The sequence below is a fragment of the Melospiza georgiana genome, chromosome 3, assembly GCF_028018845.1.
Source record: "Melospiza georgiana isolate bMelGeo1 chromosome 3, bMelGeo1.pri, whole genome shotgun sequence".
Taxonomy (NCBI): Eukaryota; Metazoa; Chordata; class Aves; order Passeriformes; family Passerellidae; genus Melospiza; species Melospiza georgiana.
In genome coordinates, this window is record NC_080432.1 from 88,710,690 (window position 1) to 88,729,846 (window position 19,157).

The 19,157-nt window shown below is 38.0% G+C and overlaps 1 protein-coding gene across 11 annotated transcripts in view; it reads left to right on the forward strand.

Annotated features, from left to right (window-relative positions):
- Window positions 1-16,125, forward strand: part of CYRIA (CYFIP related Rac1 interactor A) — a 56,218-nt gene extending 40,093 nt beyond the window's left edge. For all 11 annotated transcript variants that reach the window (XM_058019573.1, XM_058019569.1, XM_058019576.1 and 8 more), the window contains 9 exons: window positions 4,569-4,690; window positions 5,597-5,702; window positions 6,726-6,862; window positions 6,947-7,024; window positions 7,300-7,416; window positions 7,511-7,590; window positions 9,064-9,190; window positions 12,859-12,929; window positions 14,078-16,125. In XM_058019573.1, coding sequence (XP_057875556.1) covers window positions 4,569-4,690; window positions 5,597-5,702; window positions 6,726-6,862; window positions 6,947-7,024; window positions 7,300-7,416; window positions 7,511-7,590; window positions 9,064-9,190; window positions 12,859-12,929; window positions 14,078-14,141 — 902 coding nt within the window. In that variant the 3' untranslated portion in view covers window positions 14,142-16,125. The remainder of the gene's footprint in view (window positions 1-4,568; window positions 4,691-5,596; window positions 5,703-6,725; window positions 6,863-6,946; window positions 7,025-7,299; window positions 7,417-7,510; window positions 7,591-9,063; window positions 9,191-12,858; window positions 12,930-14,077) is intronic.
- The last annotated feature ends 3,032 nt before the right edge of the window (window positions 16,126-19,157 follow it).

Here is a 19,157-nt window from a genome sequence, read left to right on the forward strand (position 1 = left end):
TTTTTTACTCTTAGCTAGGTGAATTTCACTTGAGCCTAGTTAAATCTCTCTCATCCCCTCCAAGAATCTTATTTTCTAGGAGTCCCCATATCCCCAGAAAGATTAATGAAATTTTCAGTTATTATTCATGTACCATTAAAAGGGTCTATTATTAGAATGTGTCTGGCAGCAGAGCAACTGCCCACTTTTCACATAATAGGCTATTAATTAATACTCTTGTTGCTCAGGCAGCAAGGCTGAGGATATAATCTGGGTCCAGCCTGTGGGAGGTTTGCACTCAGTTCCTGAGCTGTGGAATGCCCTGAGGCAGAAACTGCTGCTCAGCCAGAGAGGTGCTGTGTGTCCATCCCCCATCCACCACAGAGCTGAACCCAGGCACTGATCTCCCTGGCACAGCACCCTGCCTGGAGCCAGAATTAACAGTTTTGTGAGCTTCACTTTATTCTAGCTAGTTCAGACAGAACGAAATTCAAAAATCCCGTGTAGCCTGGATAGGGTACTGTTTCTGTCCAGTACTGGGGATTCGTTAATGTATGGAGTGGAGCAGGTTCTGGTACCCTCAAAAGTGCATTACTCACTGTAATTATAATGCCTTTGCTCATTTCTGAGCTTTTCTTTTAATTTTGTCCCAGATTGGCATGGAAAAAATCATTGTCATGGTGACAAAATCTGAAATAGGACTTCAGCATTATGCAGTTAAATACGTATACTGCACTCTAACTTGCTGACTGAGGAATTATTTGCCATGTTCAGCAGTGAAAGCTGAAAGCAGAACCCATGAAAGCTCTTGTTTAACTCACTTTCTTTTGCTATGCTGTGGAGGCCAGAAGGGCATGGTATTTTTACAACAAATATGATTCTGCATTCACTGTAATGGAAGAACTAACCAGCCTCAGTAGGAATCTTCTTAACCACCGAAGGGGTGGAATAAAGTTCTCAGATTCAGAAAGGGTGTGTGAGTTGGAAGTGCTTCTTGTAGTCCTGTTGCTAGTACTCTTCATAGTACTGTTCTTTCTTCATTAAAATTGATTACTGAAGTATTTTTGTACTTCATTTGGTATTGGTAAAGGCATCACATCCTTTCTATATTTAGTCTTATCCTATGAATACTAATGTTTTACCTATCTAGAAGTTTCTGTGTTTGTTTCTAATGCACACCTGGTGAAGGATGAGGTAGATAACTAACCCTAACTAACTCTGTTAGGAGGGTTTTTCTGAAACAAATGACAGGTATTTTGCTAAGAAAATAATCATGACCCCACTTTCATGCCCCAGCATTCACCTGAAATTCTTAATGCATCCACAAATGAACTGTAGTCGCTCCAGGTTTCCTCTTGTTCTTTTTGAAGACTGAAGTTCCATCCAAAACATGGCATAGGCCATGTGTAAATGTGAAAAAGAGCATGTGTTCATTGGAATGGATGAATTACCATGTCCTGGTTATTTCTGATGAGCCAGTGGAAGTGTATTTCTTTCTAGATTTAAAATTTTCAAATTTTGCTGGTAGAATCTGTATATGGGAGATTCAGGCCTCATCTGACTCTTGCATTAATTTGATACAGGATTCATGTAGGTGTTTGGTTTAGGGTTCACATCAGAAACATCTGTCCAAAGGGAGGTAAAAGGGTTTTCTATTTTGTCTAAAGACAGAATGCTCTGATTGCTAATCCTGAGCATTCTAAAAACTCAGCCTTGAGATGCAGTGAGTCTGGCCATTATGGTAACTTGCTGCTGAGGCGGTTTGCATTCACCTGGGTTGGCCAGTGGGAATGGTTTTATTTATGAATGGGCTCAGGTTTCTGAAGCTCTTGCTGCTTCCCTGGCAGTGTGGGGATAAGAGGTGAGCACGGCCAACCAGTGATTCCACACCATGGTTCAGGACTGGCATTGTTTAATTCAGAGCAGAGAAACAAGCTTTGGTTTCATTGACATAGCAAGTCAGTTCTAAAAGTCAAAATATGTCATGAAGAAGTCTCAATTCCGTTTAGTTGTTGCTGCTGCTATTATTATTATTGTTGTTGACAGTAAGATGAAATTGTTTTCAAAGTGATCCATTTCAGTTATTTTAGCTGACCATTTTTGGCAGGATCTTCTTGTAAAATCCCTTTTGAAAAATGGCCATGGTCTTATCAGAACATCTGTTTGCTTAACTTCTATTTCATAAATAAATGCATGTTTTTTTTTTTTAAAAAAAAAAAGAAGCCTGAATCATCCTCCCTACCTTTCTTTTTAAGCTAAATACTTCCAACATAAATGTAAACTGCTTCTGCAAGTGCAAGCTAAGCCTGCTGCTCCGGAGCTTTTGCAGCCCTCTTCCTCTCCCTTCCCTTTCTTTCCCTCTTCCACACACCTACCTGGCTCTTGCTCCTACTCTATCTCCAGGTGCTGGGATACTACAGAAAGCTCAATGAGTTTCTAATATTCCTCCTTCCACCAACTTCTAAAAGATGAATTGGGAACTTTTGAAAAAGACTTACAATAAAAGATGTTACTAAAGGCCTTTTTGAAGTCTTTAAGTGCTGGGCAGTCTATAGCATTTGCATCCCCCTTAAGCACTAGTACTTTTAAAGCAAACAAGTTGTAAAAATTAACATAGAAGTACCTTGTTAACCAACAAGGTTAAACAAGATGCTTCAGGTTACCTGCACATGCAAATTTGACATTCATGAACTGCACTAACAAGTTATTTATTCTCTTTTGTGTTAGTATTCACTGAAATTTATTTTCATTATCTTAGCTAATAAAATATAGATACTGATTTTTATGTGACTCCCACCTTCCCCTGCTATGTTGTTGTATGGTGTGAAACTGTTTCTCAGGATCACTGCTTTCCTCATTAAAGTCAGAAGAGTTTTCTGTTCTGCTTCTTTATCACAAGATGGCAAACCCCTTACGGTGTGTACCTGAGATTTCTTGCAGCTTGAGGAAAGAACCAGTCTGGAACACTGTAAATTTAAAGTGAGTGATGGGTCAGTTCAACAGCCACGTCCCAGATGGGATCTTCCTGTGGGGAGTTTTTCCCTTTGGTGCTCCTTTCCCTCACTTTTTGTAGGATAGTGGAATATTTTAGCTAGATGAAATATTTTGACTATAAAACCCAGCTAAGTAAACCCAATTTATATTTATTTTAACTTTTTAAATGAGAGAAAAGAAAACTTCAGAACAAAAGGAAAGTCTAGTCAGTATTATGTGCCCAGTCTCTTGGAACTCATGGTTCCATAGGAGTATGGGAAGGGTTTTAAGTATGAGTTGCTTTGAAGCTACAGACGTGTAAATCTAGTTTACATTTGTGTCCTGTTTGTGCGAGGTCCGTAGGTAACTTCATACATTTAAACAAATTATCCTGAAACACCATGGAGAGAATGCCTGTTTTCCGTATACTCCAGTGTGAACCAGTTCATTTGTTTCTAATGGGGACTGGATAAATGAATCCCATACTGATACATGGGTAGAAAATTCTGTCAGTTTTCTTAAGGAGAGTGAGACAACCTAAATAGAATAGGTGTTTTTAATATTTCTTGTCTATTAATGTAGACTTTAATACAGTAGCTCATCCTAGTTCTTGAGTTTTGAACTGAACTTACCTCACTGCTTTTAATTCAAACAAATAGTCTTTAAGTTCTAAGATTCAACTTCAAGGTGATTTTTTTCTTTCATAAAAATTAACATTCTACCTTTAGAGGCTAAAACAAATCTAAGCGAAGAAATAGTTGTGTCTCTGTAGAGCTCCCATTGTCCCTTCACATATAGACTGCAATCCCATATGTAGGTCATCCAGTCTTTGGTCAGTGCCTGTCATCTTTATGTTTTAAAGCAAAAGAAGACAGAAAATCTCTACCTTGTCTAATGTGTCAGTGTTCTGGGGATAACATAACTCCCTGGTGTCATACTGCCGTGTAAATCCCATAGGAAGAGATTTGAATAGGATAATTGATCTAATTTCAAATGTCATTTCTCTCAACAGTAAAGGTCTACAGGTCACTCACACCCTGAAAACTGATAACTGGCAGAGCTGGATTTATTTTAGTGGCAGGAATGATCCCTGACATACATAAGAAAAAATTATTTTTAATAGTACTGTATCTGTTTTACAAAAGGAGAAATAAATTACCCTGGTTGAGGGAGCCTGGAGGGAAGTCAAAGTGGAGCAATATCCGACTGCTCTATCTATTGAAAGGCCTGATTTAATCCCCAAGCTGCAAGAAAAGTGAGCAGTTCTTTGTAATTGAGCCATGGAGCTCATGAAAGAGAGGGACTGATGCATTATCCTATTTTCCAATAACATTGCTTTATGATACTGCTGCTCTTTAAAATGCTGCATTATGAGAAGAGGCATTATGAGCCAGAGCATACAAAAACTGTACTGTTCTTCCTTCCTTGCTATAAAAAGCAGAAGCTTGGATGTTAGCAGAATGGCTGTATAATTGTATATTTGGAAAAAAGCTACATCAGAATGGAGTTACACATACTCAAGCTGCATATGGTATTGTTAAGTAGAACTGTGTAATCTTGCCTTTTGTACTGCAGCTTCCTTTTGACTTGGTGCGTTTTGCTTTTCTCTTTCTTAGATGCACAGCCCACGGATGGAGAAAGGGAGGTCTGGAACCAGATCAGTGCAGTTTTACAGGACTCAGAAAGCATGCTTGCAGACCTTCAGGCTTACAAAGGAGCTGGACAAGAAATTAGAGATGTATGTTTGTTAATGACAATTCTTTAGAAGCAAAATCAGGCAAAACTTGATGTGTTCCTTGCTTCTGTTCTCTATCCAAGCACATTCTATGAACTGAAGTGAAAATCTCCTTAAAATGTATTTATAAAATACATACCAGATTATGCATAGCATTCAGTATGAAGCTCTAGCTTGAAATCATTAAATGGTGGCGGTTGGAACTTCTTTCTGGTTTTCTGTTAGTAACTAGTTACTATTTTTCACTTCAAGAAACACCATTTCATATACATTGTTTCATGTATCTCATGGCAGAAGTCAAATTTGAGGACATGGAAGAAGTAATACTCAGCTGTCAGAAATACATGATACAGATAGTTCTGTTCTGTACGTGGAATAATGAACCTCAGAAATTATAACTTCCCATCCACTTTAGAGGCATCTTATTCTCTGAAGCTGGTCCTGAAGTACACTTCTGAACTGTAACTTAGAATTTTTCTCAGGTGACCAAAACTTTTCCTGTATCAGATTTGTGGGTACTCTTAGTGTGACATGTTGCTTACTTAAGAACCTCAACACGCTGAAGTGTTCAAACGCATTAAAACCTGAAAAAAAAGACAACTTTTGCAACCACTAGTTACACAAAAGGTTTTACCTGATGTTTTTACAGTAGTTTCGCTTCCAAAAGAATATGTTAGAACATATTTCTGTGTGTCAGTGGTTCAGTGTAATGAATGATTTTGAAACAGTACGTTACAGGGGGAGAGGGAAGGTGAAAAACATGGTATTTTTTTTAATCCTTTGGAATGTAATTTCTCAGAATCCTTCTATGTTTTACAATACTTTTTAAAATAATGTAAGAAAATTCCAAACCACCTCTTGCTTGTTATTTATTTATCACAGGTCTTTACAGTAATATTTTCATTTCAGGCAATACAAAATCCCAATGATATCCAGCTGCAAGAAAAAGCATGGAATTCAGTCTGCCCCCTGGTTGTAAGGCTAAAGCGCTTTTATGAGTTTTCACTCAGATTAGGTGAGCCCTGTTTTAGTATCTCCATTTTATATGTTCTTTATATATAATGAAAGAGGAAATTTTGTCTTTCCACAAACTTTTTAAAAGACTTATAGAGTTATTATTATTTCTGTTTGATATCAATGGACATTTAACAGTAATTGCATTTATCAAGGCATCTCTTTAATCTTAATTTCATATTTTGTTAGTTTGTCTATATTACCTAAATAGCATACAAGCAAAAGAACATGATAAAACTATGCTGTTTTTCTCTTATTTCCTGTCACTTTTCTGCACTTCTCCGGTCCATGTTGGATTAATGCAATTTATTTTTTGTAATTTGGATCCCCTGGAGCTTTAAAGGAGTGTAAGCTAGTCATATTTTGAGACTTTTTAAGAGCAGGGATAATGGGGAAAGTGTATCAATAAACTCTCTCAGAGGGTGAAAATCCAAAGTTGGATCTGTTGTACACTGGCTTTGTCATCCCAACAAACACAGAAGGTGATGTAATTACTCTTTGAATTAGGACACTGGAATGAAAATACATGTATGAAGAGAGAGGGCTCCTAGCGCAAGGGGTTTCTTCTACAACATCTTCTAACTGTGTCTTTCACTTTTTGAGTTATGCTTGTAATTACAGGCACAGAAGCTGATTTATATTGCTATCACTGCCCAAGAGTACACTTTTAGTAACAGAGATGCCAGAATAATCTTTATACTGAGCTGATGGCTAATTGAGGAGGATGAAAGTGTTGAATATCTGAATGCAAGAAAAATGCCTCCTCTAGAATTTTTGATAAGGATCCCAGATAAAGGGTGACAAAAATGGAAAATAATTCAGTCATACAAAATGGAGAGAAATAGCAGAGCCTGAAGAGGCAGGTGTCTTTAATTAATGCTTCTCACTTCAGAATAGTAAAAAAAAATATCTTTAGGGCTTGGCATGTTTGGAGGGTTTCTTTCCTTCAAATGCAGTATTTTTAGATATGTTGTTAAAACTTGGTGTGGACTGACTACAATTTGTGCTTCTGATTTTTATTCAGAGAAAGCCCTGCAGAGTTTACTGGAATCCTTGACATGCCCTCCCTACACTCCAACTCAGCACCTGGAACGGGAACAGGCTCTAGCAAAAGAGTTTGCAGAAATCTTACATTTTACTCTTCGTTTTGATGAACTTAAGGTTAATAAAGTCTTTCCGTATATGTTGATTGTTGCTGTGTATTTTGAACCAAAACTGATTATTTTCTGTTTCTCTTCCTGGAAGATGAGAAACCCAGCAATTCAGAATGACTTCAGTTATTACAGGCGGACAATAAGTCGCAACAGAATAAACAACATGCATGTAAGTAAATAAACTCTGGTGTGCTGCATGCAGTGAGGTATTTATCTATCAGGATGTGTTTATGCCATTTTTGGTAAAGTTTTTGCTTTTGATTCAGTAGCTGTCATGTTCTTTCCTTCACACTGAGTGTTAATCAGCAGTCCGGATGAAGTGATTAAAGAGGACTATTCAAGTAACAATCTGCTTTATGACATGAGCATGTAGTGTATCTTTTTCTTGCTGGTGGCAAGATTTTAAAGAGCTTTACTGACTATTTTTTCTCCTGTTTTTATCAGCTAGACATTGAGAATGAAGTGAACAATGAAATGGCCAATAGGATGTCCCTGTTCTATGCAGAGGCCACACCAATGCTGAAAACCCTCAGTAATGCAACGACACATTTTGTATCAGAAGTATGTAAAGGGGAAGAAAGGTCTAACACAGACATTCTTGATTTTAATTTTACAAGATAGTTTACTGAACACTGCCTTTTTCTTACCCTTCCAGAACAAAACATTACCAATTGAAAATACAACGGACTGTCTAAGTACTATGGCCAGTGTTTGTAAAGTCATGTTGGAAACGCCGTAAGTTTTATCTTAAATCTTGGGGGGTTTGTATGATAGAACTTATATTTTAATTAGCCACCTGGGATAATACATTCTTTTCCAAGTGAATTCCTGTATCTTTGCCTTAAGTTGTGACTTCTTTTGTATAAAAAGTATGGCCTGGTGTTAGAAAGCCATGCCTCCTGTTCTTACCACCTTATGACATCTTTCATTAGTCAGTGTTGAGTTCTATTGGGGAGAGCTTACATGGTCAGCCTGCATTTCACAAAAGGTTAAAATACAGTGTAATAATCTTATGTACTCGCAGGCTTCAGTGTCTGTGTCTTGTCTAACCAGGGCAAAAGGCCTCCTGCTTGCCCATGCTGCTCAGTTATTAGCACACAGAGGGCAAGATTTTGCCTCTTCCAGGCAGTACTTTAGCAAATACACAGGGGCTATTTCAAGGATCATTTAAGTAGATTTTTTTTGGATGCAGCCATCTTATTCTAGATAGGAAAAAAGTCAGCTGTATGAATTTTCATTCATATAAATGTATTCAGCTGTACAATTGTGTTCATATCTGCTGGTGTAGGCAATAATAGCCAGTAGGGTTCTTTATTTTGCTCTGCATTTAGTGGAGTATATTTTAGGTTAGATGTCTCTTCAACTGGAAAACACATATAAGTCAAGGTAGTCTTTCTACCTATGAGTCATTTGTTCATGGAGCCTTGTAAAGGGTAGAACTCCTGAGGTTTGTGCTTGTTCATGAAGATTCTGGAGGAGTGTCTGTAGGGGTAGGACTCATCTCACAGTCTTGAGACATCATAGAAGTGGTAATTGAAAAGTAGCCTTACGAGTCAGCTCTTTGTTTGGCAAAAGGAGAGAAAAAAGTTGTGAGTCATCTAGAAGGTTATCTGATATTTAATTCTAATTGTGGGATAATGAGGCATTTTCACATCAAAACTTCTATCACCTTTAAGTCTGTTCATGTTACAATGCTGTGGAAGAATAAAAGTTGAAGTTATTGTAGACTGAGAGGTACTCCAATACACACACAGAGAAAGAGAGAGAGAGAGAGCATGACTGGTAAAATCCATCTTGGTGAAACCCTGAACTTTCCAGCTGCTGAACTTGGGTCCCACTGGACTATTCCAAAGTAGGAATTTAAGCAAAAGCAGTGGCTTTCCTTTGAGGTCCTGGCATGTGGTGTTTCTGTGATTAAACTGGAGTGTTTCAGATCAGTCTGCATTATATTTCATTAAGTTTTCTATGTAGATTTTGAGGATCTCAGCTGTGCATGGGTATGACGAGAGATTTACATCTATCTACTCTCTAACCATTCTTGTAAATTGGCACAGGCTTACAGAATTCACTGATATTCAGTGTCCTACTAATGTGCATCTACAACCTTAAAATATACTTTTGGTTCAGATTTCACGCACTCCCAGTATAGTTTTTTAAATTGTCTAGTAAAAGGTCTGGAATGTTTATTTCTTTTGTTCTGTCTTGCAGAGAGTACAGGAGTAGATTCACCAGTGAAGAGACCCTTATGTTCTGCATGCGAGTGATGGTGGGAGTTATTATCCTGTACGATCACGTTCATCCTGTGGGAGCTTTCTCAAAGACATCAAAGATTGATGTAAGAGAAGTCTTTCTTTAATACTCTGTAGGTTTGAGTACTAGTCTGCAGCTCTTTTTCAGCACAAGCTTATGCTTGGTAGAAATAATTTTAATTACTTTTGAATGGCAGTTTAGAATTTGTCTTCACTTGTGCTCTTCAATACATCAGTTTTGACTAGCTTTTTAGCTTTTTATTTTTTTACAGACACAGATAATAATTTTTCTCAGTTACCTCTGCTTTTTTGCCAACTGTATAGTTAGGCTAAAATAATTTTATATTACACTTAGCGTGGAATATGTTCTGTGGTCATAATTTTTTTTTTATCATGTAGTATATCAGTGGTGAAATGCTCATCTTTGGCAGTAGATCTCTTGTAAAAAGTAGATATTCAATGTTGTCTCTGCTTTGTCTGACATCTGAAGTAACAGAACTGAAATGTTACTGTTGTAATGTTGATAATGACCCTTCAGTTTTATCTTTGGCATGGCCAGTCACAGAGACATCAGTCTTATTTTTCCATTTTAGAAATTGCAGGCACACATGAAAAGAGTACTCTTGTCTTTTCTACATGTTTTTACAAACCTAAATCTCACACACCACTTTTTTCAGCAGAAATAAGCTTTTAATAATGAAAAAGATGCCAAGTCTTTCGATTTACATGAGAGACTTTTTCAAAAGAGAAGGAAAAACCAAATATTATTGCTCTCCATGACACTGGGTCTTCCTTAGCATTTTGCATCTGCGGATACCAGAATTTTGTCATGTCTCCTCTTTGGCTCTCTACAGAGGGAAAGATTTTTCACAGAGGTGAATAGAGTTGCTCAAGGTCATGAAAGAGATAGAGCCTGGGACTTGAATGCAGATTTCTTGAATGCTGGTTCAGTCTCTTGCCTACAGAGGCAACACAAATGAAATTCTGATAGGATCAAATGTACATTGGGTGTACTTTGTTTCTCACGTTTATCCTAAAGCCCTGTCATCGTGCAGGAAAGTTAGGTAGGTGTAAATGGGAGGCAGGAGACATACGACTCAGTTTTGAAAAATGAGTACATGGTCCCAAATCTTGATTTGCGTAATTAGCTCCATGATTTTTTTTTTAATTCAAAAAATCTCCTAACATTGCAGATTATGAGTTTGTTTTACTGTGGTAAACAATTTTTTTCTCCAAACTATTCACTTCAGCCATTCAAGCCATTTCAAGATAATTTCAGGGACAGTGGAGTATATTACCCTTTCCTTACTCTTTCAAGATTGGAGGCTGTATTTTAAGCTCTTAATGACTGTCTCCTAGCTTAGACATCTGTCTTGGTTTGAAAGACAGGTGTCTGCCAAGGAAGGCAGGAACCTCCCTTGGAATGGAAAATATGACCCCTTCTCTCTGAATTATTATACCTTTGAAATTAAGTGCAAGGCAAAGATACGGGGAAAGCAATAACAGTTCTTTACTAGTATGTATGTGTATAACAAGGCAAGCAAACGACAACAATGGCAGCGAAAACAAACAAAAGAAAAATCCCAGAAAACCCAACAAACAGTTCCTGCTCTCCAAGCCCTGTTCCCTTGGGTGCAGTTCCGGGCACGGCCGGCAGGGGCGCTGCTGGCTCCCGGCGGGCAGGGCGGGCGCGGTGATTCCCCCGCGGCTGCAGGGGGCGCTGTGGGGCGGGCGCGGTGATTCCCCCGCGGCTGCAGGGGGCGCTGTGGGGCGGGCTCGGGAGCACGGCAATGGCGGGAGGGTAAAAAGCGATCTGTACAAAGCCCCAGGGACAGCGATCCCACTGCCCCAGCGGCTCCTCGGGAGCAGCAAGCTGGAATGGCAGGAAGGAGCACAAGTCCTGGCATGGTGGAGGGAGGAGTTGTATGAGAAACTCTACAGCTGTAGCTGGAACCGCAGCGTGTCCTGAAGGGCAGGGAGTGCAGGGCTACAGTGCAGCCAAAAGAGCGGAGGGGCCGGGCAGCCACAGCGGATGGGGAAGAGTACTTTTTTTGCTTAGGTGGGGTGTTAATAAGGTGAGGTGTTCGTAAGGTCCCAGTGCAACAGCCACTCTTCAGAGCAGAGCTCCACTCGCAGTAGAATAAAGGCAGCAGGAGATGGAGCCCTGCACTGGTGATGAATTCTCCCCACAGCGACTGCAGCCTCTCTCCCCTCTGAATGCCCAGAGTACAAGAGAGCTGGGGGCTGCACCCAGCCCCTTTTTCCCAATCCAGTTTTCGTTGTGTCTCTGCTCTTCCCAGAGAAACACCCGGGTAAAAAGAGAGAGTAGCCAGCTGCTCTCCTCCCCTGAGCTGTGGCAACTTTTGTCTCTCTTGAGTATGCAGTCGTTATTGTCTCCTAGCAACACAAAGGGGAGAAAAATTCCTTGAGAGAAAGAAACAAAAGGAAGAATCCTAAACCCCAACATTATCCTACTTGGTTTAGGTATTCTGATTGTAACAGAAATGAAAAATGATTGTTTGAATTTTTATCCCCTTTGACTTGGTCAGGTCTGATCAGACCTGCTGGGGCATGTAAACCAGTACTGAGTGATGTGCACATAGACTTGAGCTTCTCTAATTTAGGAAAAATAACTGTGTGTCACTTCAGAACACATGGTGCTAGCCTGACAATCTCATCTGATCTGGTATTTGCAAAGCTAGTTACACTTTCCAGGTAGAAATGAACCAGCTGAGCAGTGAGCAGTGTTTGTTGGGCTGCTCCCTGTCAGGGATGCTGAGCTACATTTTCTAACTATTTTTTGCTGGGACCCTGACTTAAATTAAGTGTTTCATCATCTGCTTCCTTAATAAGGCAGAGGTGCTCTTCAGCTGCAAAGAAATGTCTACATGTAGATTTAGCACTCCAATGTGACTTGGAAAATTAAAGGATTCAAATCTTGACTCAGCTGTTGTTGTCTGTCATTTTGAATAAGATGGAATTAATCTAGGTTAATTTCTGAATAGCTAGATTTGGTGTCTTCATAGCAGTGGGAAGAAAAAAGTACTACTAGGGAAGATATATTCTGAAAAGGTTAGAAGAATTCCTTGTTTCTCTATTGACCAGCTAGGGAGTCTGTACAATGGGTCAAATGAGTTCTGCTCCTGCTTTCTCTGCTTCATTTCCCCTTTTGTAAATTTGGACAGAGTTTCAGCCTGTTTTTTACAGTCTCCACAAAGATGTTCATTCAGTGTGGTGTTAAAATCAACACCATGGACTTCTTAGATTAAATTTTTAACCACTAGTTATGAAACAATAAGTTGTCGCTGGTTAGGTTCACAACTAAAAACTGAATACTGAAAATTACTTCCTTGTATGCAAATATAAAAATAAGTCAGAGTTGAAACATCTCTTCTTAGAGTTAACAGCAATGACACAGAACTCACAAAATCTCTTTTTTTCAGCTTGTATCAGATAGTTTTGATTTTTGTGTTTTTTACTTGGCTTGAAGAAGCAGTGTGCAAGTTAAAATATAGACCCTTGATACATAATTTACACTCTACAAACACTTATTAAAGTAGATATTTTCTCCAAAGTTAAGTTTTTAACTTTGAGATAATTTTTAATAAGTTGTAATGCTTTTATTGTGTCATGTAAAGCAGCATTAACACTCAGTAAGAAAAGAAACCTGCCTGTATATGGTGAATTTTTTCCTTGTTTTCTGCTAGTGCAATTCATATATTATTGTTCAATAGTGGCATGCTTCTGTTCCCAGATGAAGGGATGCATAAAAGTTTTAAAGGAACAACCACCTGACTCTGTGGAAGGACTTCTGAATGCTCTCAGGTATGTGTGATTCAGCCATAGAAAATTCCTCTTTGTTTTTCTCCCAATCTCTTTATATTTAAGATTCTTCACTTTAGAGCATTGCTTTAATAAGATTATCCTCTCAGGTTTTCTCTTCATCACCTGGGTTTTTAAATATTAATTTCTTCCCATTTCATTTCATTTGAATAAACAACAAATGTTAATATTTTAAACAGTATATCCTAGCTAAGATTTACTATATAAAATACCCCAGAATCTATAGAACATTTTAGAAATGAAGTGTCATTTCTATTTCTCAAACTCTAAGTACTTCCCTTCTCCCTCGCCCTTTCCATCTCAGTAAGACTGGGTTGTTTGTTTTTTTTTTTAATCTTGCTAAATTACTCAGCTTCAAAAAAACAGCATCCTAAATCCCAGTCCTGTTCATGGTGCTGTCCTGGGAAGGAAGACACCGAGGGGTCTGATACTTCTCTGAAGCTGAGAATGTTGTCAAACCCAAGTTTTTCAGAGCTGTTTTGAGTTCTCTAGCTGTTGAATGCTTGGATAGAGGGAGAGCTTTACTTCCTTATCATATCTACACTTGCTTATCATATCTTTTGAATTAAAGTTGATGTGGAGTTAAATGTACAGGTATCAAGTGTGTTTCAAGCTTATGTTATAATCAGTCTCCCTATTAGCATAAACAGTGGAGAATGCCTGGATTTAAATGGAAAAAAACACACTAAGGCTCTTCAGTCCTCTCAGAATATTTAAGAAAACTGCCTGAAGTTATAGATTATGCCAAAATTCAGTCTAGATTCCTAAGTGATTTTAGTATTTACCATATTTCTTATGTCTTTTCATTATTTTTCTTATTTTGAAGCTTTTAACTAGAAAAAATAAGAGATAATTTTGACCCAAGATTATGACAATGTCATAGACAGATACCAGACAGGATTTAGCCACAGTTCTCCACCTTTAAGCAGGGAATAATTTATTGCATAGGGTATTTAGAAGATAAAGAGCACCAGATTCTTGCCAGTTAAATTCCAGTGATCAGTAGAGGAACATGTAAATTTCTCCTTTGTGTAACTGAACTGTGCTGATTTCAAAAACAGGCTCAAGTGTTCAGACTTTTCCTGTCTCTGTTCATTTTGTAAATTATTGTTTTAACTTGTAATTTCTAGGTTCACTACAAAACACCTGAATGATGAATCTACTTCAAAACAAATTCGAGCTATGCTGCAGTAGTACCCACAGACAAGTAGATGTTTGTATTGATCACAGAAGATGTGTATGTTTACATAATTTAATACAGTTTGATGTTAATACTTGTGTGTATTTACATAACCATTTTCTTCACATTGCTAAAATATATAAATCTGTTCATAACCTGACTGACTTTATATAGTACAACCTAAGTTCTTATTCCAGCCTTTATCTTTTGACTTTTAAAATACTTTTTTACTTAGATACTTCAGTTAAGACAATTTACCTGTGCATTTTAATCCATAAACACCTTCTCTATCAGAGAAGTTGTAGTGAAGACAAAATGGAAATCAAACTGAAATGTCAAAGGTACCACAGAAAAGGAACTTTAAAGAAGAAGAAAGTTAATATAAGAGAAAGCAAAATTCATTTCGTGTGTTTTGAAGAACATGTGCACAGTTTTTTGGTCAGTTTTAGGATCTTGTCAAACTAGTATGAATAGGAGAATACCTGAATGTTCATTACTCACAAAATGCATTGTCTTTCCTGTAATAAGTGGATTTTATGGATTATGTGCTGTCTGGCATTCAAAAATGTATTTCAAACAGGTAATTTTACCTTTTTAATTAAGTATAACCTGTACCTTTCAACAGCCTAGGAAATTAATATCCTTTTTCAGATGCAGTATAAATGAAGAGAAAATATGCTTAAAGATCATTGATAGATTCTGAAAATTCTATATAATTTTATTAGATTTAGAAAGGAAAGGGAAAATACTAATACCTTGACTTAACTGGAAAAGGTTTGTCAGTGTAAATATATCACAGTGAACATTAACTACCAGACTGCTTTAGCCAGTAATTTTTTGGCTGATCTAAACTAGTACACTCTTCTGTAGCAAACTTCCTGGTGTCATATCAGCTGCATCAGACTAGGGATGGTTTAAAATTAAGAGCTGATCTTTTCTTAGGAACTCCATTAAGTTCCTGGTAGTGTTATTCATTAGATGACTCAGAATCAACACAGAAATATTTATCAGCTGACTGCTCTTCACTGGCTTTTGAGATGTGATTGATACTTCAAAAAGTTAACTTCCTTGCTGAGTTGTTTGTTCTTACTTTCTGGTAAATGTTCCAGTTAATGGAATAGAAATACTTTGCCAAAAGCAGCAAAGTGCTCATGCTCTGTTATGTGTGTCTACTGGGTGGTCTGCAGTTGCTGTACATATTCTTGCAGAGGTCACGTTCAGAAAATGTGTTTGATTTTGTGTACTTTGCTTGCATGTATGTGTGGAAACTCCAGTGCTTGTGCACAGATTCAGATTTGCATTTGCTTATCCCCATATAGATAAATCAGGGTTTGTGTGCTTTCACTGGAATTTTCATGCACATCTCTTCTAAAAACATTACCTTAAGACTTTGAAGATGCATTTGGTCTGCTGGAACTCGGCTGCACTGTGACAAACTGTGTCTTTGAACTCAGTCCTTAAACAGTATTAATGTCACAAGTTCTCTGGAGTAGGGATTAACTTGAGAGCTTATTTCTGGGCAGAGCAACCCCTGTGAGGTTTCTCAGACCCAATCAGAACCCACAGGTGCCAATGTCATGCATGTCCTGATGCTGGACAGCGCCACAACTCCAGCATTCATGTCACACCCCTGCAGGTGCAGCAGCCGGTTGCTATGATGTTTTTGGGGAGAGAGGTAGAACTCACTCACATTAGATCTTTTTCTTTTTCTGAAAGCAATGACCACACTTTTTTTCACAGTAGCAAATCCACTGTTTACAGGCTCCATTTTTAATGGGGGGACATTTTAAAATGTATGTTAGGGAAAATCCTGCTTTGTTCATAGTCACTTCCAGTTAGGTAAATTAGGTGGATGACAGGCTATTCTGTTGAGCTTTGGTAACTGAAGTTAATATATGCTTACCTGCAATTTTTTGTCAAACAATGAAGTCTTATCTTTAAGTAGCCCAGAGAAAAACTATTTGTCACTTGTATAATAAAAATGTAAACCTTAAAGCATTCTGTGAGTTGTCATGTGCTGTTTGTGAAGTCACGGGATTTCTTGGCCTGCTTTGATGTTTTTGTACAGGAGTTTGTTTGAAATAATAAAAAATTTGGTACAGTAAGCTTTGGGACTCCCTATATTTAGTGACAACATAAACAGGTTGAGAAATACGTCATTTAAAGTTTTGGATCATAGGTTCACCTTTATGTGTCCTAAAAGCACTTGTTTCACTTGTGTGCTACAACAGTATAACCTCACATCACCTAAAAAATCCTGTTTTTCTGACATATATTAGCACTTGTTTGTCATCATGGCCAAGGGGAATTGCTGATACTGCTGAGGGCATGAATCCCTTCTCTGACTTTTATATCTTCACATTAGTCATCCTGACCTGTGGGGGCCAGCTCAGGTTATGTTTATAATCAATAAGGTTACCAGAGGATTATTCATTTAATTGTAAGATAAATTCAAATGAATAGCTTTTGGAAGAAGATCCATATAGACTAATGGAGATCAAAGTTATTGATCTCCATTTTGTCAATGCTTCTTCTTATTTTGTCTCATTGTTATGTAAGAGTAAATGTTTGTGGTATGATAAACATTTAAGCTTCATAATATTCAAACTTCAGAATGCTCATAAATAGGTGTGAATAGTTTGATTCAGAAGAGTCCTAAAAATTTTACTAGTCTTGTGGTGGAAGAAAATACTATTTTAAGGTTGTATGAATTTGAAAGACTATGATTTGTCACTTTGAACAATAGAATGTGTTTGAAACATGATTTATGACTTCTAAGCTTTCTGCTGCTACTGAGTGGCTGTCATGAAAGATAGCTTCTGAAATTGCATTTACAGGTCTCTGGTAGACCACGTCTCTCAGATAAATTGTCTTACATTTTCCATGTGTACTAAAATTTACAAACCAACAGGAAGTCCTCTCTCTGTTGCTTTCTCTGTTGTATTTCAGCTAAATCTGAACTGGAAGTAGAACATAAATGTATGCAATTGCTTGCATTCTTACGTACTGAATTAAACAATGTCAGACATAAATTCTTCATATTAAATGATCTGTCCTCCCCCTCCCCCATTTATTTCTTGATCAGTTAGGTGCAATCAATATATTCCTATGACAATACAGTGTCATTTCAGTAGATTCCCATTTGGGAAATGGTGCATCACATTTTCATGCCACATCTGAACCAAAGCAGTACAGATGTCCATTTCTCAGTCTGTCAAGGTCCCTCTGAATGGCAGCACAGCCATCTGGTGTCTCAACAGCTCCTCCCAGTCTTGTATCAGCTGCAAAATTCCTGAGGGTCATTCTGCCCCATCCTCTGGCTCATTTATGAAGGTGTTAAATAGTATTGATCCCAGTAACAGCCACAGGGGAGCACCACTAGTGACTGTCAAGATGCATTTTGTGCTGCTGATGACAACTCCTTTGAGCTTAGGGTGCAGCCAGTTCTCAGTGCACCCCACTGCCAGTTTATCTCATCCAGAGTTCACCGGTTTGCCTCTGAGGAAGTTAAAGTGCCAGAAGCCTTGAAGTCAAGATAAACAAGACATCAGCCAGCTCACTCCACATTTATGGTGCATCCTATCATGTCTCACTGATTGTGTAGGTCTGGCTTGTTTAAGTCTTCCCACCCTGATCTATGATCTGCCCAGAGTTAAGTCTCTCTTGCTTCAGACTTCCTGGTTTCAGAGGCCTGGGATTCCTGAAGGCAAATCCTACCATTAAAAGACTGAGGCAGAGTGGACTGAATTCCTTGATCTTTTCAGTATTCTTTGTCACTGGTCCCATAGCCCATTTAGCAGCAGGCAGACATTTTCTGTAACTTTCCAGTTGATGCCAATATACCTATAGAATCCCTTTTTTATTGACTTTCATGTCCTTCACCAAATTTCACTTCAGAAGGGCCTTAGCTTTCCTAAGTCCAACCATGCCATCTTTGCTTGGTTTCATGCTTGTCAGGAAAGACCTTTATGAAGTTGAAGGAGGTGGTCCTTGAAAATAAGCCAGTTCTCCTGGACAAATCTCTCTGGGGTTGTATTCCATGCAATGCTTCCAGCCAGCTCCCTGGACAAGCTAAATTGAAATTCCCAAGCTTTTTTTGTAAATCATCTTGTGGCTGTGTAGTCAGAAATAGCTTTTAATGTTTTTGGACTCTTAGAAGTGTTTTTTGAACATCAAAGGTCAAGAAATACAAAGTCTTGCATATCCAAAGTTTGCTTGTAGTTGCAAATAGTTGGAAGAGGTAGAATTTTGGTTCTTTTTCTTTAAAATGTGGGACACTAATTACTGTTTCCTTGCCTCAGATGAATTCCCTTATCCAAAATTACAGAATCTATAACTTCGTACTGTGCAGCACACTAGGTAACACAGTGCAAGTGAGCAGGCTGAAGCAGTGACATGAATTTGAATTGCCAATAAGAGAATAAAACCCAGTTTTGATTAAAAAGCCAGTGTAGCAAACTAGTATTTTAATGTAGCAGTCTGTAATGCTTCCTGGTACAGACTAATAAATGTGAATTCCTGGCTGCCACATAATCCAGATTCAGCAAACACAGAAGTTTTTCATATGGATTTGAGTCAAATATAACTCAATGGACTTCAATAGAGCTTTTTCTGATTGACACAGGTGTAAACAATGCCCTTTGTCTTTTCTCAGTCGTGGCCTTTGACCTAGGTTGCTTATTACTGAGCAAATTGAGTCTTCTCCTTGTGAGGATCAATGGTGTAACATGATAGTCTTGCAGAGATCTCCTGTGCTGAACTGCTTTGAAAATAAAGCTAAAATGAACAATGTAGTAGGTGTTCTAGAAAATAAGGATATAGTTAAAATACAGGCCAGCCAAACACTGTTCCCTAGTTTAAGAGGAAGAAACATTATTTTCCAGCACATATTAATTTGGGTTCGAGCTGGAATTAATATAACTTTCTTGTCTTGCATATTTTGGCTGTTGGCAATTAAATATGTAGACTTGGTTATTAAGAACTTGACATACCTTTTCACATTTTAAAATTGCTCCCAGAACTTTAAGGTT